Source organism: Ahaetulla prasina, chromosome 12, assembly GCF_028640845.1.
Source record: "Ahaetulla prasina isolate Xishuangbanna chromosome 12, ASM2864084v1, whole genome shotgun sequence".
Lineage (NCBI taxonomy): Eukaryota > Metazoa > Chordata > Lepidosauria > Squamata > Colubridae > Ahaetulla > Ahaetulla prasina.
Genome location: NC_080550.1, coordinates 27,543,118 through 27,565,671, shown reverse-complemented (window position 1 = coordinate 27,565,671; position 22,554 = coordinate 27,543,118). Strand labels below are relative to the sequence as shown.

Sequence of the window (22,554 nt, the reverse complement as noted above, 5' to 3'; positions counted from 1 at the left end):
AGGTCTGTAAGGGGCGTGCATAAGAGCACCAACGTGCCTATCATTCCTGTCCTAATGTTCCCTTTGATTGTATCCAATTCATATAGTTAGTTCATACTTATGCTAATATATATAATAATAATAATAATAATAATAATAATAATAATAATAATAATAATAATAATAATAATAGTAATAGTAATAAAAACAACAACAACAACAACAACAGAGTTGGAAGGGACCTTGGAGGTCTTCTAGTCCAACCCCCTGCCCAGGCAGGAAACCCTACATCATCTCAGTCAGATGGTTATCCAACATTTTCTTAAAAATTTCCAGTGTTGGAGCATTCACAACTTCTGCAGGCAAGTCGTTCCACTTATTAATTGTTCTAACTGTCAGGAAATTTCTCCTCAGTTCTAAGTTGCTTCTTTCCTTGATCAGTTTCCACCCATTGCTTCTTGTTCTACCCTCAGATGCTTTGGAGAACAGCCTGACTCCCACTTCTCTGTGGCAGCCCCTAAGATATTGGAACACTGCTATCATGTCTCCCCTAGTCCTTCTTTTCATTAAACTAGACATACCCAGTTCCTGCAACCATTCTTCATATGTTTTAGCCTCCAGTCCCCTAATCATCTTTGTTGCTCTTCTCTGCACTCTTTCTAGAGTCTCCACATCTTTTTTACATCATGGCGACCAAAACTAAATGCAATATTCCAAGTGTGGCCTTACCAAGGCATTATAAAGTGGTCTTAACACTTCACATGATCGTGATTCTATCCCTCTGTTTATGCAGCCCAGAACTGTGTTGGCTTTTTTGGCAGCTGCTGCACACTGCTGACTCATATCTAAATGGTTGTCCACTAGGACTCTCAAGATCCCTCTCACAGTTACTACTGTTGAGCAAGGTACCACATATCCGGTACCTATGCATTTTGTTTTTTTTGCCTAAATGTAGAACCTTACTTTTTTCATTGTTGAATTTCATTTTGTTAGATAGCGCCCAATGTTCAAGTCTGTCAAGATCTTTCTGTATCTTGAGCCTATCTTCTGGAGTGTTGGCTATTCCTGCCAGCTTGGTGTCATCTGCAAATTTGATGAGTTCCCCATTTATCCCCTCGTCCAAGTCATTGATGAAGATGTTGAAGAGTACTGGGCCTAAAACAGAGCCTTGGGGTACTCCACTGCATACTTCCTTCCATGTGGATGTAGTTCCGTTGAGGACTACACGTTGAGTGCGGTTGGTCAGCCAGTTACGAATCCATCTGGTGGTGGTGCAGTCTAACCCACATTTTTCTACTTTATCTAGTAGTAGGTTATGGTCTATTTTATCAAATGCTTTACTGAAGTATACGATTATACTTATATATATATATATATATGATTATATATCGTATAGTTATTTCTTGCTTATGCTTATATATACTATATATATATATGCTTATATATACTGTTGTGACAAATAAATAAATAAAATTAATAAATAAAATAAAATAAATATTAGAACACTGCTATTATGTCAAAGCTAGTTCTTCTTTTCATTAAACTTGGTTTAATGCATTAGGGGATTTAGTTATCAAACCCCTGTCATGGTCAGATCATTCACTCCTTCGACTAGACTTCCAAACCGCCATCCAACATCCCAGGGAGATGGGGCCGATTCGTTGGTTCCGTCCCAGGCGCCTGATGGACCTGGAGAGGTTTCTGACGGAGCTTGGGCCATTTCCTGAGGATCTAGCTCACGGCTCGGCTGAAGAACTAGTCTTCGCCTCGGAAAAGGCGGCGGCGGGGGCTTGGGACCGCGTCGTGCCTTTGCGGCCTCTGACCCGGCACTGATCTCGACTGGCTCCTTGGTTTTCTGAGGAGCTGAGAGAGATGAAATGCCGGAAAAGATGCCTAGAGAGTGGATGGAGGGCCAGCCGTTCCGAATCTGACCAAACCCTAGTAAGGTCTTATATTCAGACCTATCTAGTGGCGATAAGAGCGGCAAAGTGTGAGTATGTTTCCGCTCTTATTGCATCAGCAGATAACCACCCAGCCGCCCTGTTTAGGGTGACCCCCTCCCTCCTTCATCAGGAGGCGTGGGATGACCCCTTGCAAGGGGGTGCTGAGGATTTTGGACAATATCTGCACGATAAAATTGCTCAGATCCGGGATGGTTTGGACTCTAATTGGGTACATTCAGACGGGATGACAGAGGTAGGTCTTGAGGATGTTATCTGGGAAGAGTTCGATACTGTGACTTCCGAGGACATGGACAGGATACTGGGGAGGCTAAATGCGACCACATGTTTATTGGACCCGTGTCTCTCCTGGTTGGTACTGGCCACACGGGAGGTTACATGAGGCTGGCTTCAGGGAATTGTCAACGCTTTCTTGATGGAGGGTGTCTTCCCCACCACCTTGAAAGAGGCAGTGGTGAGGCCCCTTCTCAAGAAGCCCTCTCTGGATCCAGCTGTTTTAGCGAAATATCGTCCCGTCTCCAACCTTCGTTTTGTGGCAAAGGTTGTTGAGAGTGTGGTGGCGCGACAGCTTCCCCAGTACCTGGAAGAAACTGTCTATCTGGACCCGTTCCAGTCCGGCTTCAGGCCTGGGTACAGCACGGAGATGACTTTGGTCGCGTTGGTAGATGATCTCTGGAGGGCTCGGGACAGGGGTTGTTCCTCTGCCCTGGTCCTATTAGATCTTTCAGCTGCTTTTGATACCATTGACCATGGTATCTTGCTGTGACGGCTGGGGGGTTTAGGAGTGGGGGGCACCATTCTTCGGTGGTTTTCCTCCTATCTTTCTGACCAGTCGCAGACGGTATTGGCAGGAGGGCAGAGATCAGCCGCGAGGCACCTCATGTGTGGAGTGCCACAGGGGTCAGTTCTCTCGCCTCTTCTGTTCAACATCTATATGAAGCCGCTGGGTGAGATCATTCATGGTTTTGGGGTGCAATGCCATCTGTATGCTGATGATACTCAGCTGTACATTTCCACCCCTAACTACCCCAACGAAGCCATCGAAGTGATGTCCCGGTGTCTGGAGGCTCTGCGGGTCTACATGGGGAAGAACAGGCTTCGACTCAACCCTTCCAAGACTGAGTGGCTGTGGATGCCGGCATCCTGGTACAACCAGCTGATTCCATCGCTGACTGTTGGGGGTGAGTCATTGGCCCCCATGGAGAGGGTCCGCAACTTAGGCGTCCTCCTGGATGTACGGTTGTCCTTAGAAGAGCATATGACGACCGTCGCCAGGGGAGCTTTTTATCAGGTTCACCTGATACGTCAGTTGCGTCCCTTCCTAGATCGGGATTCCTTATGCACAGTCACTCATACCCTCGTCACTTCCCGCCTGGACTACTGTAACGCTGTCTACATGGGGCTCCCCTTGAAGAGCACCCGGAGCTGCGCGGGTAATAGAGGGAGCAACTCGAGGCTCCCATATAACACCTCTCCTGCGCAAGCTGCACTGGCTTCTGGTGGTCTTCCGAGTGCAATTCAAGGTGATGGTTGTCACCTTTAAAGCGCTCCATGGCATAGGACTGGGTTATTTACGGGACCGCCTGCTGCCACCAATAGCCTCCCATCAACCTGTGCGCTCCCATAGGGAGGGCCTCCTCAGGGTGCTGTCAGTCAAACAATGTCGACTGGCGACCCCCAGGGGGAGGGCCTTCTCTGTGGGGGCGCCTGCCCTCTGGAATGAGCTGCCTCCAGGGATACGACAACTCCCTGACCTCCGGACCTTCCATCGTGAGCTGAAGACCTTTTTGTTTTTTCGCGCAGGGCTGGCTTAAAGTAATTTTAATAGGGGCTTATTATGGTTTTATTATAGTTTTAAAATTTTGTTTCGGCCTAATTGAATCAGATTTTTAAAATTGTTTTTAATTTTTGTGCAAATGTGTTTTTATCTGGCTGTAAACCGCCCTGAGTCCTTCGGGAGAAGGGCGGTATATAAATTAAATAAATAAATAAACTAGATATACCCAATTCCAACAACCATTCTTTATATGTCTTAGCCTCCAGTTTTCTAATCACCTTTGTTAATCTTCTCTGCACTCTTTTTAGAGTCTCAACATCTTTTTTACATCATAGCAACCAAAACTGGATGCAGTATTCCAAGTGTGGCCTTACCAAGGCCTAATAAAGTGGTGTTAACACTTCAGGTGATCTTGATTCTATCCTTCTATAATACAACCTAAAACTATGTTGGCTTTTTTGGCAGCTGCAGCACATTGCTAGCTCATATTTAAGTGATGTGTACTAAGACTCCAAGATCCCTCTCACAATTACTACTATTGAGCCAGGTACCAGATATACTATACTTGTGCATTTGGTTTTTCTTATCTAAATGTAGAACCTTACTTTTTTCACCACAGAATTTCATTTTGTTACGTAACGTCCAATGTTCAAGTCTGTCAAGATCCTTCTGTATCTTAAGCCTATCTTCTGAAGTGTTGGCTATTCCTGCCAGCTTGGTGTCATCTGCAGATTTGATGAGTTCCCCATCTATCCCCTCATCCAAGTCATTGATGAAGATGTTGAAGAGTACTGGGCCTAAAACAGAGCCTTGGGGTACTCCACTGCATACTTCCTTCCATGTGGATGTAGTTCCGTTGAGGACTACACGTTGAGTGCGGTTGGTCAGCCAGTTACGAATCCATCTGGTGGTGGTGCAGTCTAACCCACATTTTTCTACTTTATCTAGTAGCAGGTTATGGTCTACTTTATCAAATGCTTTACTGAAGTATACGATTATACTTATATATATATATATGATTATATATCGTATAGTTATTTCTTGCTTATGCTTATATATACTATATATATATGCTTATATATACTGTTGTGACAAATAAATAAATAAAATTAATAAATAAAATAAAATAAATATTAGAACACTGCTATTATGTCAAAGCTAGTTCTTCTTTTCATTAAACTTGGTTTAATGCATTAGGGGATTTAGTTATCAAACCCCTGTCATGGTCAGATCATTCACTCCTTCGACTAGACTTCCGAACCGCCATCCAACACCGCAGGGAGACGGGGCCGATTCGTTGGTTCCGTCCCAGGCACCTGATGGACCTGGAGAGGTTTCTGACGGAGCTTGGGCCATTTCCTGAGGATCTAGCTCACGGCTCGGCTGAAGAACTAGTCTTCGCCTCGGAAAAGGCGGCGGCGGGGGCTTGGGACCGCGTCGTGCCTTTGCGGCCTCTGACCCTGTGCCGATGTCGACTGTCTCCTTGGTATTCTGAGGAGCTGAGAGAGATGAAGCGCCGGAAAAGACGCCTAGAGAGTGGATGGAGGGCCAGCCGTTCTGAATCCGATCGAACACTAGTAAGGTCTTATATTCAGACCTATCTAGTGGCGATAAGAACGGCAAAACCACCGAAGAATGGTGCCCCCCACTCCTAAACCCTCCAGCCGTCACAGCAAGATACCATGGTCAATGGTATCAAGGGCAGAGGAACAACCCCTATCCCGAGCCCTCCAGAGATCATCTACCAACGCGACCAAAGTCATCTCCGTGCTGTACCCAGGCCTGAAGCCGGACTGGAACGGGTCTAGATAGACAGTTTCTTCCAGGTACTGGGGGAGCTGATGCGCCACCACACTCTCAACAACCTTTGCCACAAAACGAAGGTTGGAGACAGGACGATAGTTCGCTAAAACAGCTGGGTCCAGGGAGGGCTTCTTGAGGAGGGGCCTCACGACCGCCTCTTTCAAGGCGGTAGGGAAGACACTTTCCATCAAGGAAGCATTGACAATTCCCTGAAGCCAGCCTCGTGTAACCTCCTATGTGGCCAGTACCAACCAGGAGGGACACGGGTCCAATAAACATGTGGTCGCATTCAGCCTCCCCAGTATCCTGTCCATGTCCTCGAGAGTCACAGGATCAAACTCATCCCAGATAACATCACCAAGAGTATCCCCCGTCATCCCACCTGAACCCACCCCATCAGAGTCCAGCCCGTCCCGAATCTGAGCGATTTTATCGTGCAGATATTGTCCAAAATTCTCAGCACACCCTTGCAAGGGGTCCTCCCGCGCCTCCTGATGAAGGAGGGAGTGGGTCACCCCAAACAGGGCGGCTGGGCGGTTATCTGCCGATGCAATAAGAGCGGAAAAATACTCACGTCCCCTCGTCCAAGTCATTGATGAAGATGTTGAAGAGTACTGGGCCTAAAACAGAGCCTTGGGGTACTCCACTGCGTACTTCCCTCCATGTGGATGTAGTTCCGTTGAGGACTACACGTTGAGTGCGGTTGGTCAGCCAGTTACGAATTCATCTGGTGGTGGTGCAGTCTAACCCACATTTTTCTACTTTATCTAGTAGTAGGTTATGGTCTACTTTATCAAATGCCTTACTGAAGTCCAAGTAAATTATATCCACAGCATTTCTCTGGTCCACTAAGTTGCTATTCCTGATCTTGGAAAAATCTGCCTGGACTTTGTCTATCTCCGTTCACTTGCTTGAGGTAGAAGCTTTATGCAAGCTTCGAATTTGACGTCTAATTCTATGCTAGCATAAAGCTCTCTACAACAAGGGGGTGAAAGGAGATGGACAAAGTCCAGGCGGATTTTTCCAGGGTTAGGAATAGCAACTTCTGTTTTTACTGGCTGTAGCCCTAAAAGAAAATTAAAGAGAAATGCTGCACCAGTTGAATTAAAACAATAGAACAAAGAACACAGAATGGTGAGTTTTTCTTCCCAGAGCAGCCTGTTTTGAAAGGTTATACCTCTTAATTTATACGGAGGGTCATAAGTGTTTCCTCTATCGAACCGTAATCTCAGGAATTCGTGAGGTCAATGAGATATCATGGACCCAAACCCCAAACTTACCTGTTACCTGTTGTCTCTTCCCTGCCCTCAGGAGTCCTTAACTCCTATGCTTTTCAGACCACTTGTTTTAAAGCTAGTGGCCATTATCCTATCTTGTCATAATTTATGTCATTTATGTGCCCTATGAAGTGGGACTTCGTTTAAATTGTTTGAAACTGCCTTCTGGGCAACTTCATTGGTTGATCCTTGTGTCAGTCTCACTTTCTCTATGTAATGCATGTTTTTATTCATTCCAACCTCATCGCCTACTAAGCAAAAGAACTCCAAGGGTTTTGGAGCCCTTGCTCATCTGGTAGCCTGCTTCTCTACTTTCCTCATATCTACAGGAAGTCCTCGACTTGCAATGGTTCATTTAGTGACCATACAAAGTTACAACAGCATTTTAAAAAAAGTGACTAAAGACCATTTTTCACATGTTACGACCATTTTAGCATCCCTGAGTCATGTGATCAAAATTCAGACTCTTGGCTGTTGTCTCATATTTATGACGGTCGCAGTGTTCCAGGGTCACGTGATCCGCTTTTGCAACCTCCTGACAAGCAAAGTTAATGGGGAAGCCAGATTCACTTAACTGTGTCAGTAATTTAACAACTGCAAGGGATTCACTTAACAACTGGGGCAAGAAAGAAAACGGAGCAAAATTCACTTAAATGTTTCAATTAACAACAGAAATTTTGGGCTCAGTTGTGGTCATAAGTCGAGGTCTACCTGTATTTTATCAACAAGAACGTCACAAAATATTCCAGATGTACATATGCCATGGATTTACTGGCAGTTTCATTTCCAATCCCTGGATTCCAAAAAATCTTTAGGGTAGATTTGCCTGTGCCCACACTGAATGGATCCCAAGATCCCTTTCCTGTTGAATTACAGACCGCTCGTAATCCATTGAACTGGTTTAAAGAGGTGGTTGAATAGAATCACCTTTGGGCCTCATCCCCATGAATTATTTGGTGTTATCTGCAAGTAGGACCAATTCTATGTTTATCCCCCAAGTCAAGACATTTGAAACACTTTTTTAAAAAGCTCTAAATCCAAGAAAGATCCTTGAGGGAAACAATTTTCACTTCCTCTACTGGAAAAAAATCACCCATTGATTCTTACACTTGGCTTTCTGTTTCCTGAAGAATTAAGAAATCTATAAATAGAGGACAAGCCTTCCATCACTGCAACTATTAAGTTTACTCACAAGTCTTTAATGAGGGACCTCAATAAATGGTGAATTAGTATATAAACCAATCCTGTTTTTAGAGCTCTCTCAAAAGCCAATTCAATTTTGAGGTCATTTGATCAAATCCCCAAACTGAACCGACTTCCTGAATTGAATCAGGATCTCAAGCTGAACCATCAAATTGTATCAGATGCATCTAAATTCATTTTGATTCTTTGGGCAGTTCTGCACATCTCCCTTCTCTTCAAACTGATTAAAATTGTGAGCTCAATTGATACAACTGAATTGCTGCTTCAGGTTTGTTTGTTTGTTTGAGTGGCAGGGCCTAGTATTTATTTAATACCTGGATAGTGGGGAGGGGGGAATGGTCAATGGATGAAGCAGCCCCTGGGCAACGTGTGGAGCATAATTGGGAAGCACATCCAGAAGAGACGTTCTCTGTGGTCCCCTTTCCAGCCTTAAACAGGCACAGACGAAGCCCCTGCAGCCGAATTGAAGAGGTGATGGGATGAATTCACCTGGCTGGAGCCGAGATGCTTTGGCGAAGTTCACATAACATATTTAAATGATAAGCTAGATTGGCAATTGCACCATTATTTATTTATTTATTTATTTATTTATTTATTTATTTAGGAAATTTATATTGTCTATTCATGCATGGCAACTCAAGGCGGGTTATAGGAATATAAAAACCTCATACATTAAAAAATAAAACTAATAAAAGAGAATAATCAAATAATATAATAACCCCACCCCCACCCTGGCAACATCACATCACATGAGCCATTTAATGGGCTCCATCCTGCTCTGGGTCCCACTGGCAGAACCAGGTCTTCAGCATCTTCTGGAAGAGTATCAGTGTGGGGGCCAGTCTAATCTCCGGGAATGATGTTCCAGAGAGATGGAGCCACCACAGAGAAGGCCCTTCTTCTGGGTCCCACCAGGTGTATTTCTCTCGGGCAGGGGTCTGCAAACCAGGTGGCTGAGGAACTCTGGGAGTTGAAGTCCACAAGTCTTAAAAGAGCCAAGTTTGCAGACCCCTGCTCTAGGAGATGGGACCCACAACATTCCTTGCCTCCCCACTCTGGTGGATGGATGTGACCTGGAAGAGAGGGTTCCTCAGATCACCTGGTCCAAAGCCACAAAGGCTTTAAAGGTTAAGCTCTTACCAGTACCTTGAATTGCACCCAGAAGCAAATCAGCAACCGATGCAGCTCTCGCAGGAGAAGTGACACATGTCTGCCCAAAACCATGCGGGACGCTGCATTTTGCACCAACTGGAGCTTCCGGATGCTCTTCAAGGGCAGCCCCATGTAGAGCGTGTTGCAATTATGAATTTCCTGTGAATCTGTGAACTGCTGTAAAGCACCACGTGCAAGTTGGCATTTGCTTTAGAAAAAAAGAGAGATGGAAGGCAGCTCTGTTAGCTGTTTCCGAAGAAGGAAAGGAGCTCAGATGCCTCCTATTAAAGCAACGGATCATATCAAGCAAGCTGCCTGTTTCCTAAAAGTGTAATTCCCAAGAAAAATAAATGCTAAGCAGTTCCAGATTGGTATCCTTGTGGATTTGTTTTCTGTTCTCTGCCCCCATCCTCTTGGCTCCCCCCATCCCTTTGGAAGCCAACTGTTGTGTCTGCGCCCCCCGAGCCAGGCCTCCTGCCAGAAAATGACTCGGAAAGTGAGGGGGAAGGGCCATCAGGACTTACCTCAGGAGCACCGGCTTCCCTGGCTCAGCTCCAGGAGCCAGAAGCAGGCCAGGTGGAGGAGATAATGAGGCCTCTGTCCCCTGACTCTTCCCCCCCCAGGCCACGCCTTCAGACCCAGCTGATGGCAATCAGGCCTGGCTGGACCCTAGGTTTCGTAGGCAGGAGAGGCGGGAACAACAGAAGCAGGGGTGGGGCAGGCCTAGGAAGTGCTGAGTCATGGAGCCACACTCCACAGGATATAAAGGCAGCCAGAGCTGCTGTGCCTCTTCGTAGCAGGCAAATCAACTGATTAACTAAGAGCTGAAGTTTGTTCCTGGGTGTCTCATCAGCGTTGAGGGAGATAACAGAGACACTTGGCATACGCTCGCTATCCTGCTGCCAGAGCTGATAGTGCCGGCTAATTAAGCCATCGCTTGGACGGAGGCGAAGGAGGACAGAACACCAACCCAGGGGGAAGAAGGAGGGTTAAGGTCAGAAGATTGAAGTGGGTGGAAATACAAAATGAAGGGGGGGGGACAGCGAAAAGCCCTTCATAGAGCTACTCCTCGACCTACGACCACAGTTGAGCCCAACATTTCTGTTGCTAACTGAGGTATTTGTTAAGTGACTTTTGCCCCATTCTGTGAATAGAATAGAATAGAATAGAATAGAATAGAATAGAATAGAATAGAATGGAATTTTATTGGCCAAGTGTGATTGGACGCGCAAGGAATTTGTCTTGGTGCAGATGCTCTCAGTGTACATAAAAGAAAAGATACGTTCATCAAGGTACAACATTTACAACACAATTGATGGTCAATATATCAATATAAATCATAAGGATTGCCAGCAACAAAGTTATAGTCATACAGTCATAAATGGAAAGAGATTGGTGATGGGAACTATGAGAAGATTAATAGTAGTGCAGATTCAGTAAATAGTTTGACAGTGTTGATGGAATTATTTGTTTAGCAGAGTGATGGCCTTCAGGAAGGCCTGTGACCTTTCTTGCCACATTTGTTAAGGGAATCCCTGAAATTGCTGAGTCGGTAAGGCAGTTCTTAAATAAACCATTGCAATTGTTCAGTGAATCCGGCTTCCCCATTGACTTTGCTTGTCAGAAGGTCACAAAAGGGGATCACGTGACCCAGAGGGACATTGCAACGGTCATAAATACGAGTCGGTTGCCAAACACCTGAATGTTGTTTGCGTGACGACCCTGGGGACCCTGGGGATGCTACAACAGTTGTAAGTGTGAAAAATGGTCACGAGTCACTTTTTTCAGTGCCGTTGTAACTTCAAACGGTCACTAAACGAACGGTTGTAAGTCGAGGATTGCCTGTAGTGAAAAGCACCACAGTGGACCCACCAGGAAAGCGAATGCAACGTTGGATGCCGATGCTGCTTGTGACCTTCCTTTGTCTTTTCTTTCTTTAGGAATGAGATATGGCCAGGGATCTCAGGAAGCTCAAAGAGTAAGCTACCTTTTCCTTTCCTTTCCTTTCCTTTCCTTTCCTTTCCTTTCCTTTCCTTTCCTTCCCTTCCCTTCCTGAAGTCCGTGGGGAAGGCTGAGTGGAAGGAAGACAGCCTGAAGAGAGAAGGATGTTTCCTTGAATGTAAATTCCCTCATTACCGCCTCTCGGTTTACTAGGCTGCTCAAATACACTTTTTGAAATACACCTTTTTCTTTTTTTTTCTAAGTTGCCGAGCCTGAATAAACCGAATGCACAAGAAATATTCCACATAACCATGTTTTGCATCCAACCTGGCGGATCAGAAACTTCTTCAGATCACCCAATTCCTTCTGAAGGGAAAAGAGGTTGGGGAGAAGGCGCCCCCTGCTGTCGCTTTGCAGTCAACAAGGGCTCTGCTGAAGAGGGGCTGGGAAGCCTGCCTGCCTTTGGGAATCAACTGGAATGACCCAAAGCCCCTCCTTCCCCCTCTTATTGACATAATTGCAAGGGAGAGCTGAGCCCCCCCCTCCCCACTGCTGGTATTTGCTGGGGTGAGGGGAATTGCCAAGGGCAGCAGGGGGATACACACCAGCAATGCAAACTTGGTAAATATGAGGTGCCACCGGTTGCCTTCAATTGTTCTAATTGGCTAGCAATCCAATTTGGCATTTTTTCAGAATTTTGCAAGGCAATTCATCAAAAGTTAGATAACCAGACAGAGAGACAGACAGATATACATATAAAATTGAATAACAGAGTTGGAAGGGACCTTGGAGGTCTTCTAGTCCAACCCCCTGCTTGAGCTGGAGATCCTATACCATTTTAGACAAGTGGCTGTCCAGTCTCTTCTTCAAAGCCTCCAATGATGGAGCGCTCACAGCTTTTGAAGGCAAGACATTCCACTGGTTAATTGTCGTCACCATTAGGAAATTTCTTCTTCGCTCTAGGTTGCTTCTCTCCTTGATTAGTTTCCATCCATTGTTTCTTGTCCTGCCTTTTGGTGCTTTGGAAAATAGATTGACCCCCCCTCTTCTTTGTGGCAGCCCCTCAAATACTGGAAGACTGCTATCATGTCTCCCCTGGGCCTTCTTTTCACTAGACTAGACATACCCAATTCCTGCCACCATTCTTCATAAGTTTCAGCCTCCAGCCCCCTAATCATCTTTGTTGCTCTTCTCTGCACATTTTCCAGAGTCTCAACATCTTTTTTATTTGGTGGTGACCAAAATTGGATGTATATTCCAAGCGTACATACATGTATAAGCATACACAAGCAAACTTATGAAAAATATGAACAGAAACCTTGTAAAGTTTTAAATTGCAAGGAAAAATGAATATGGCTGGAGAAATCAGCATCAAAATATATACACGTTTTATTCCTAAAAGCATCCTCAGGTTGGCACATATTATAGTAGTTTGCCTTATTCACACAACTGAGAAATTCAGAAACAAACTTGACATATCATAATTCAACCCTATGTCTGAAAGAAATGGAAATTGTTATACTCGGTTGTTGTTGCTGCATGCCGCAGAGTTGCATTTTTGTGGATTATGCAGCCATGTCATGTCAATCCAATAACTAAATAAATCTTTTCTGTTCAATAGTGAGTCGCTTGGCTCACTGCCTGTGACACTAATTGTACAGTAAACCCAAATAACCAACAAGAACATCATAGCCAAGCAAAAGACTCTTGTGACAACTTGATGTGATTATCTCAATTGCAAAATGTGCAAAGTTGATTGCTTGTTTCTCACAACATACTCAACATACAAATTATCCCATTTGAGGCTGGTCCCATGTGTTGTGCAAATACAACCATTCTTTGATTAACAGAGACTGGACAGAGTTTTGACAAGACTGTCCAGGACAAGTACAGATGTTCATAGGGCTGTCCTGGGGGAGAGAGGGGGGAGGTATGCAAAAAATAAAGCTGGCAACTCTGGCCGTACAATCAAATAATCTATGCAATACATTTAGAAAAATGCTAGTAGTTCAATCACACAATCATGGTCCCTCTCTTGACTTGCTGCAGGACAAGAATTACACTAATATCAAAGAAATGATGGAATAGAATCGTTAAAGAAAGGATGCAAAAAGAAATGACAGAATAAAATGTGGATGGCAAAAATTTAAATATTTTTTATTTATTTTAAATAAATTGCATTATTATATTGTCCCCTCAGCAAGTTGTCCCGTAACAAGTTGGCTGTGATGAGTTGGCCCATTCCCCTGTAGATGTCCCTGCCAGTTCCTCTCCTCCCACTTTGTGCTGCTCCGCTCCCCTCACTCACTCACACACACACACACTCATACAGTAAGAGTTATACAGGTGTATACAGCACCCCTCCCCCCAAAAAAATGGTCCTCAGAGAGAGAACCCATTGCACAGGTTCGGATTCTGAGCTCAGCACAGCGAGAATCACTGGTAACTGAGTCCAAGTGGACACACATGAAGTCCAGGAAAGCAGTCCAGGCGTTATCGACCAGGTGTGTGTGTATGTGTAAATTGGAAGTGTCTTGGTGACGTTTCGACGAAGTCTCATTCGTCATCTTCAGGCTTCAGCTTCGTGCTTCGGGGAGCAATGTGTGATTGTAGCTGTTTCTTCCTTTTTAACTGCTAGTGGGGGTTTGAACTGATTGGGTGGGAGCTTGGCTGTGCTCTGATTGGATGGGGGTTTTTTTGTGCTCTGATTGGCTGGGGGTGTGTCCTGTTTGGGTGAGAGCTTGGTTGTCCTCAGATTAGTCTGAGTTGCAGGGGGATTTGAGCTGGTGAGCTGCATTGCTGTTGTTTGGCTTCGTGTTTGTGTTGTGCTACATCTTCATAGTGGGTGTATGTATGGATTGGAGGGGTTTGAAATGGCTAATGTTGCAGCTGTGGTCTGTGATCTGTGCTGGGTGGTGGTGTGAGAGTGATCAGATGAGTGTCTTGCCTACGGAGTTGATCTGTGCTGGGTGGTGGTTTGAGAGTGATCAGATGGGTGTCTTGGCTACGGAGTTGATCTGTGCTGGGTGGTGGTGTGAGAGTGATCAGATCAACTCCGTAGCCAAGACACTCATCTCTAGAACAAAACGTTTAGCTGACGAACAACACCTAAAAACCGAACTACACACTCTCACAAACCTACTAACATCCAAAGGATTCCAGAGAAATAAGATTACCAAACTAATCCAAAAAGAACCCCCCACTAAAATCCAAGACAGAGAACAAGAAAACGGCACAGCCCTCCTCCCATATATAAAAGGCACCACAGACAGAATCAGCAAGATCCTCCACAAACATAACATCAAGACAGCATTCTGCACAAACCAAAAAATATCCACCATCCTAAGAAACCCCAAAGACAAAATTGAGTTAGAAAATCAAGGAGTATATGAAATCCCATGCACCGCCTGCCCCACCACATACATCGGACAAACCAACAGAAGAATAAGTGCATGCATTGAAGAACACAAGAACTCAGTCACAAAAGAGGAACCAACCTCTTCCCTGGTCCAACACTTTAAAGCCACAGGACACAATATTGACTTTAAAAAGACCAGAACTATCGCCAAAACTGAACACTTTAACAACAGAATAATCAGAGAAGCCATCGAGATAGAAAAACACACAGCGTGAACAAACAAGATGATACCTCCCGCCTACCAGCCATTTGGAAACCTGCCCTTATTGACAAACGAGTCCCTAACATGAGGAATGACACCAGACCCACACTCACGAGGTCCACACAGGATGTCACCACCACACATCCACCCAGAAAGCAGACCCAAACCCACACTGATCAGGAAGCACGACCACGGACCAGAAGCCAGACCACAGCTGCAACATTAGCCATTTCAAACCCCTCCAATCCATACATACACCAGACAGACACCCACTATGAAGATGTAGCACGACCACAAACACGAAGCCAAACAACAGCAATGCAGCTCACCAGCTCAAATCCCCCTGCAACTCAGACTAATCTGAGCACAACCAAGCCCCCACCCAAACAGGACACACTCCCAGCCAATCAGAGCACAAAAAAACCCCATCCAATCAGAGCACAGCCAAGCTCCCACCCAATCAGTTCAAACCCCCACTAGCAGTTAAAAAGGAAGAAACAGCTGCAATCACACATTGCTCCCCGAAGCATGAAGCTGAAGCCTGAAGATGACGAATGAGACTTCCAATTTTACGCGGGAGAAAACCCGATATATATATATATATCTTTGGTTATTTTGGTTTTCTCCCGCGTAAAATTGGAAGTATCTTGGCGACGTTTCGACGAAGTCTCATTCGTCATCTTCAGGCTGGTCTTTACAGCTTCGTGCTTCTAGGAGCAATGTGTGATCGCAGCTGTTTCTTCCTTTTAACTGCTAGTGGGGGGTTGAACTTAACAAACAGCTGCGATCACACATTGCTCCTAGAAGCACGAAGCTGTAAACACCAACCTGAAGATGATGAATGAGACTTTGTCGAAACATCGCCAAGACACTTATAATTTTACGCGGGAGAAAACCCGAATAACCAAAGACCTACATACAAACACCCGCGAAAACCTCAGAATATATGTGTGTGTGTGTGTGTGTGTGTGTGTGTGTGTATACATATATACGTATATATGTGTTTGTGTGTGTATCATATATACGTATATTGTATATACGATATAGATAAGGGGCGTGCATAAGAGCACAAAAGTGCCTACCATTCCTGTCCTATTGTTTCCTTTCATTATATATACGCTTATATGTTGTTTAGTTGTTTTATGCTTATGCTTGTGTATACTGCTGTGACAAAATAAAATAAAAAAAGGATACACAGGCACAAGCACAAGCACACAAGGCATAACAATGGACAGGTTGCTCCAGCAACATTCCAGTCTTCAGGGCGGGATCAAGTAGGCGATGCCAGTGCAGCCCTTCGTGAGAGGCCAGGTTGCTTCCTCGCGAGTAGTTTAGCTCAGAGGTTCCCAACCTCTGAGCTGCAGGAGGGGCCCCTAACTACCAGGCTTCAGCCTATTCAAAGCCAGGCCGCTGGAGAGATTGCCATGCTTGAAGCTCCACTTTGTTTTGTTTTGTTTACATTTATACCCCGCCCTTCTCCGAAGACTCAGGGCGGCTTACAGTGTATAAGGCATGCTTGGCTAGCAAGCACGTGCATGCATTCTTGACGCGCCACTCATGCAAGTGTAGATGCTTGCACTCACGTGCAAAGCTCCACTCATGAGAGTGGAGGGCCCTTGTGCTCACTCACAAAGTCCGGGTGGAGCTTCGTGCACAAGCGCACACATCCTCTTTGTGCTCACACACAAAGGTTTATTTGTGTGGAGGGCACGTTCACCCGTTGCCCACACCAATGGAGCTTTGTGCGTCCTCTGCCACTCACACCTTCCCCCCCGCCCGGCTGGGCCAAGTTGGAAAGATTGGGGACCACTGTTCTAGCTGCCCGCTGTGCAGCCTCCCCTCTGCTTTACATGTCCGTGGGTCAGGAGGAGGTGTGGACTCCACCTCATTGCTAAAGGGCAGCAGCTGCTCCCAGTTCACACCTGGAGCCTCCTGGCAGGCTGTGGCTGTGTCTCACCTGCTCGCCTGTCACTTGTCTGATTGGCCCAGCTGAGGCTGCTCCGTCCGGCTAGCACTCTCCGAGCCCCCCAGTATCCTGACCAAAACTCGGCTCCCCACTTTCCTCTGCAGACTCAAACTCACCCACCTCCTCTAAACTCACCTCTGGGATCTAGGGATGGATCCATGAAACACTGCCACATCCTCTAGAACAGAGCCGCAACCTAGACCAGGGGTCTCCAACCTTGGCAACTTTAAGACTTGTGGACTTCAACTCCCAGAAGCAAAGCTGGCTGAGGAACTCCGGGAGTTGAAATCCTCCAGGCTTAAAGTTGCCACGGTTGGAGACCCCTGGCCTAGAATGATGTCACATGTAGTGCAGGGGTGTCCAAACTTGGTCCCTTTAAGACTTGTGGACTTCAACTCCCAGAGTTCCTCAGTGCAGGGGTCTCCAACCTTGGTCCCTTTAAGACTTGTGGACTTCAACTCCCAGAGTTCCTCAGTGCAGGGGTCTCCAACCTTGGTCCCTTTAAGACTTGTGGACTTCAACTCCCAGAGTTCCTCAGTGCAGGGGTCTCCAACCTTGGTCCCTTTAAGACTTGTGGACTTCAACTCCCAGAGTTCCTCAGTGCAGGGGTCTCCAACCTTGGTCCCTTTAAGACTTGTGGACTTCAACTCCCAGAGTTCCTCAGTGCAGGGGTCTCCAACCTTGGTCCCTTTAAGACTTGTGGACTTCAACTCCCAGAGTTCCTCAGTGCAGGGGTCTCCAACCTTGGTCCCTTTAAGACTTGTGGACTTCAACTCCCAGAGTTCCTCAGTGCAGGGGTCTCCAACCTTGGTCCCTTTAAGACTTGTGGACTTCAACTCCCAGAGTCCCTCAGCCAGCTTTGCTCCATAAGTCTTAAAGGGACCAAGGTTGGAGACCCCTGCTTTAAACCTTTCTGTTAAATGTAGATAACAAAACAGTTGACAAAATCTGTGGGACCTGCCACAACTTAGAGCTCTAAACAGAAATTATCCTTGGTTCCATTTGTTGAGAAAGGTATAGTTTATTAGATATCAAGTGTACTGCAGTAGTGCAAAGCCAGAACTGAAAATTGTGCACCAAAATCCCTAAGTTAATGCAGCCTGTTATTAACAGCAGCTGCCTGCAATATTGCAGGTTCAAATCCCACCAGGCCCAAGGTTGACTCAGCCTTCCATCCTTTATAAGGTAGGTAAAATGAGGACCCAAATTGTTGGGGGGCAATAAGTTGACTTTGTATATAGTATACAAATGGATGAAGACTGTTGCCTGACGTAGTGTAAGCCGCCCTGAGTCTTCGGAGAAGGGCGGGATATAAATGCAAATTTTAAAAAAAAAGTTCTCCTTTTCCCTCCCTTAACAATAACAGAAAGGTTTAAACCAGGGGTGTCCAACCTTGGTCCCTTTAAGACTTATGGACTTGAACTCTGCGAGTTAAAGTCCACAAGGGACTTCACAAGGGACTTCACAAGGGACTTAAAGGGACCAAGGTTGGAGACCCCTGATCTATTATATATATATTCCCCCCCCGCCCTTATTTTTCTAGGGCAGGGGTCTCCAACCTTGGTCCCTTTAAGACTTGTGGACTTCAACTCGCAGAGTTCCTCAGCCAGCTTTGCTAGGTATGCCTAGTTTAATGAAAAGAATGACTAGGGGAGACATGATAGCAGTGTTCCAATATCTCAGGGGTTGCCACAAAGAAGAGGCGAGCTATTCTCCAAAGCACCTGAGGGTAGAACAAGAAGCAATGGGTGGAAACTAATCAAGGAGAGAAGCAACCTAGAACTAAGGAGAAATTTCCTGACAGTTAGAACAATTAATAAGTGGAACAACTTGCCTGCAGAAGTTGTGAATGCTCCAACACTGAAAATTTTTAAGAAAATGCTGGATAGCCATTTGTCTGAAATGGTGTAGGGTTTCCTGCCTGGGCAGGGGGTTGGACTAAAAGACCTCCAAGGTCCCTTCCAACTCTGATATTATTATTATTATTATTATTATTATTATTATTATTATTATTATTATTATTATTATTATTATTATTATTATTAGTCTTAAAGGGACTAAGGTTGGAGACCCCTGCAACAGAGGACCCACTGATCTTAGCTCCCCTTTATTGCTCACCCAGATGTTGGACAGCCATTTGACTGATGTGTTTAATGGGACTCGATTGAACTCGATGGCCTCAGTGGGTTTATAAACCGGGAATCATTCTAATTTAGCTGAAAAGTGAGAACTTTGCAGTAGAGATAGAACAATTATCTTCACTTCTACACGTCCCTTGAACTTCAGCCTTGAACGTGTGGGCATCTGCCTGGAGTGGGAAACAACGTCTCCAGGGTGGCAGGGCGGCAGGGTGATTAAGCCCCACCCCTTCTGCCATACAAAGGGGGCGGGGCTTTAAAACAGGGCTCCAGGGCTGCCATCTTCCGGCATTTGGTCTCCCCCACATCCTGCAAACTGCTGTCGGAAGGCAAAGTCTTCCAAAATGGAAAATGCCCCTCTAGTTGCATCTAAGCTTTGACATAAAAGTGGTTTTTTATTTTTGAAGAGGCAGCTGGACTGATTTTTTGAGGAAAACAAAACGTTTCACTGCCTCTCCCGGAAGCTTCATCAGTTGCATTGGGTGCAGTGAGAGATGGAAGGACAGTTATTGACAGTTGAGATTACTTGATGGGAGGGGGAATGATAGGTTCTGATAGGATGGGAGGGGCGGAATGAGGGAATTGTGTTTTCAGACAACTGGTCTTAACGCTCTTTGGGAGCCACTGTGGTTACTTGGGGCTTTTTCTGTCACTTCAGGGTCACCTGAATCTTGGAACAGCCAAAAGGGCTGCATTGTAAATTGGGGATAGATAGTCTTATCCCTCCCCCTCTGTCGGGAGAGGGCTGCTCGTTGTTAACATAAATTGCCTCTTCAAAAATAAAAACCACTTTTGACTGAGAATTGAGAATCTTCATAGACACTAAGCTTTGAAAATATGAAACCTGTTTCCTTGCAGACTTCTCAGGTTTAGCTCTAGAACTGATGTTCAGAATAATAGCGACACATTCAAAAGTAGGAAGTAAAAAAAAATTCATCACCTCAGCCTCAAAGCGGTGTGTAAAGCAGTGGACCGCATGCCAAGGTTTGGCTGAGCTAAAATATGATAGATATGACTGGCATCATTAAACTCTGCCAGCTGTGACGAATGCTGCCTTCATTGAGTAATGCGTTGGTTCTCTTCTTCCATTAGGAAGGCGCGTCGAGCAATGATCAGGGCGGGAAAACGCAGGCAAATGGAGGCGCTACCTTTCCGGTGGGAAACCAGAGGGCCTCATTACACCCCGTGCAAGATGAGTCTGTGAAGCACCGAAGCTCAGGCCAGGCCCGGAAGGCTCTAGCGGGGATTCGAGACCGACAGCAGAAAAGTTCAGCTGCTAGTTCTGCCAGGGCCTATCAACGAAGGAGGAAATTTGTCCTGAAAAGCAGCCCCCTCCGGATTGCAGTTAATGGCTCCTTCCTCAGCCTGCCCATCCTGAAAGCTGAGGCGAAGGACGAGCTAAGGTGGAGAAACCTCTACGAGGTCCAAAGGGAGAGGAAACGCATCATGAGAGAGACATGCACCAAGTACAAGAGCAACAACAAAAGAGTAATCACCCCTTATCATGTGTCCAGGATATTTGTGGAAGATAAATATCGAATTTTATATTGTGAAGTCCCTAAAGCCGGCTGCTCCAACTGGAAGAGAGTACTCATGGTTCTCAATGGACTGGCCTCCTCAACCAGGATTATTCAGCACAATACTGTCCATTATGGGAATTATTTGAAGAAGCTGGATAGTTTTGATCACAAAGGGATCAACTACAGGCTCAGTACTTACACTAAGATGCTCTTTGTTCGTGAACCTTTTGAGAAGTTAGTGTCGGCATTTCGAGACAAGTTTGAGCATCCAAACAATTATTACCATCCTGTCTTTGGCAGGCCCATTATTTCAAAGTATCGGTCCAATGCCACCAAGGAGGCCCTGAGGACAGGCTCTGGGGTCGAGTTCAAAGAGTTCATTCAGTATCTTCTCGATGTGCATCGGCCGGTCGGCATGGACATCCACTGGGATCACATCAACAGGCTCTGTAGTCCTTGCTTAGTAGACTATGACTTCATTGGGAAATTTGAAACAATGGAAGAAGATGCTAACTTTTTCCTCCATTTGATAAATGCTCCTCAAAACTTGACTTTTCCTAGGTTTAAAGATAGACATTCCAATGAAGAGAGGACAACCACTCAGATCACACAACAATATTTTAGACAGCTTTCTCCTTCTCAAAGGCAGCGTAGTTATGATTTCTATTACATGGATTATTTAATGTTTAATTACTCGAAGCCTTTTGAAGACCTTTATTAAGTGGAGGTGAGCTGTTGGTTGCAGCCTTGTGGGGCTCCTCCTATGCAATTTTGTGGAACAGACGTTTGTATTAATACATAAGCTCCATGAATGAGCTTCATTACACCAGAAGCTTAAATTAGTTGATCTGTCTTTCATATTCCCAGCGATCTCCAGTTCTCCCCTGGGTGTCTCTGTGAAGTTGGCAGGGTTGGGAAGTCTGATAAATTATGTCTCACAGTGTCGCCATCCAAGCTTCACCTTTTCTGTTTTGCCTGGAATATCACAAAACAAATTCAGAGGGACGGTATTTGCATTAACGCATCACAGGGCACACCTCATCACTTTGGCACCATAATGGTTGAGCACATTTTAATTTAATTTAATCATTATACTTGTGGTGAAAATTCTGGAAGGTTTGCAAAACTCCCGAACAGTAAAACAGTTAGGACCTACAGAAAGGGACCGTCCTGACCAAAACAGCTATAAAGCAACACAAAAATACAACAGGATTCCCATCAATATATAACAAGCACATTAAGCCCAAGCCTGGGAACAGAGCCAGGTCTTAAAGGTTCTCCAAAAGCCTAAGCAATGGATATCATCCAGGCAATATCTCGGGGAGGGGGGCATTCTATTCCAGAAGGGGGGACCTGATGAAGAAATGCTTCAGAGGACAAGAGGGCAGCACTGAGTGGAGCCCAGATATACCAAGTAAGCTGAAACAATTGGAGACAGGCAGTCCCACAGCTAAGTGGGATCTAGGCCATGAAAATCTTTATAGGTAATAATAATAACTTGAAGGGCACCCAAAGGCCAACTGGCAAGATCTGCAGCTCACGTAAGCCGGAGTGATTCATAACACCGAATTTTGTACCAGCTGCAGTTTCTGGATGGTTTTGTAGACCATATTGCTGTAGTCCAACCTTGAGGTGCTCGGGGCTGAGTGACCATCTGAAGGGCTTCCTGGTCAAGGAACTGGCCCAATTATTACACAAGATAAACCTGTACAAATACGTGCCTGCCCACAGTTGCCCTTCAAGTAGGATATTAGAATCCTACAGGACTTTCAGGTAGTGCATTACAGTAGTTTGAGTGGAGAAGGGCAACCCCACCCAAGGCCAGCAGTGGAGATGTCCCCAGCCCAAAGGGCAAAATAGCCACTGCCACTCGGTCTTCTCAGGATTGCTCCAAAGCTTGTTCTTGTGCTGCCCCACTCACCTCCCCCCACACATGTACATACAGCAAAAGTCTAGAGGTGTTTATTCAAACCCCCCAAACAGATCCTCTAAAAGCACAGGTCTGGACTCTCAGCTCAGCATGGCAAGAGTCTCTGGGTAACCAAGTCCAACAGGCACACACAAAGCCCAGGAAAGCAATCCATGAGTCTAATGGGTCAGGACATGTGGCATGAGCACACAAAGGCACAGAACTGAGCACATTGCTCCAGGAATGCTCAAGTCCTCGGGGCGGGATTAAGTAGGCAACAATGGTGCAGCCCTTCATGAGAGGTGAGG

At 45.6% G+C, this 22,554-nt stretch overlaps 1 protein-coding gene across 1 annotated transcript in view; it reads left to right on the top strand.

The window, feature by feature from the left end:
• CHST8 (carbohydrate sulfotransferase 8) overlaps window positions 1-21,098 on the top strand; it is a 314,355-nt gene extending 293,257 nt beyond the window's left edge. Inside the window, exons 4-5 of the mRNA XM_058154807.1 lie at window positions 11,093-11,130; window positions 19,910-21,098. Of these exons, the coding sequence (XP_058010790.1) occupies window positions 11,093-11,130; window positions 19,910-21,058 (1,187 nt within the window). The 3' untranslated portion in view covers window positions 21,059-21,098. The remainder of the gene's footprint in view (window positions 1-11,092; window positions 11,131-19,909) is intronic.
• Window positions 21,099-22,554: the final 1,456 nt, after the last annotated feature.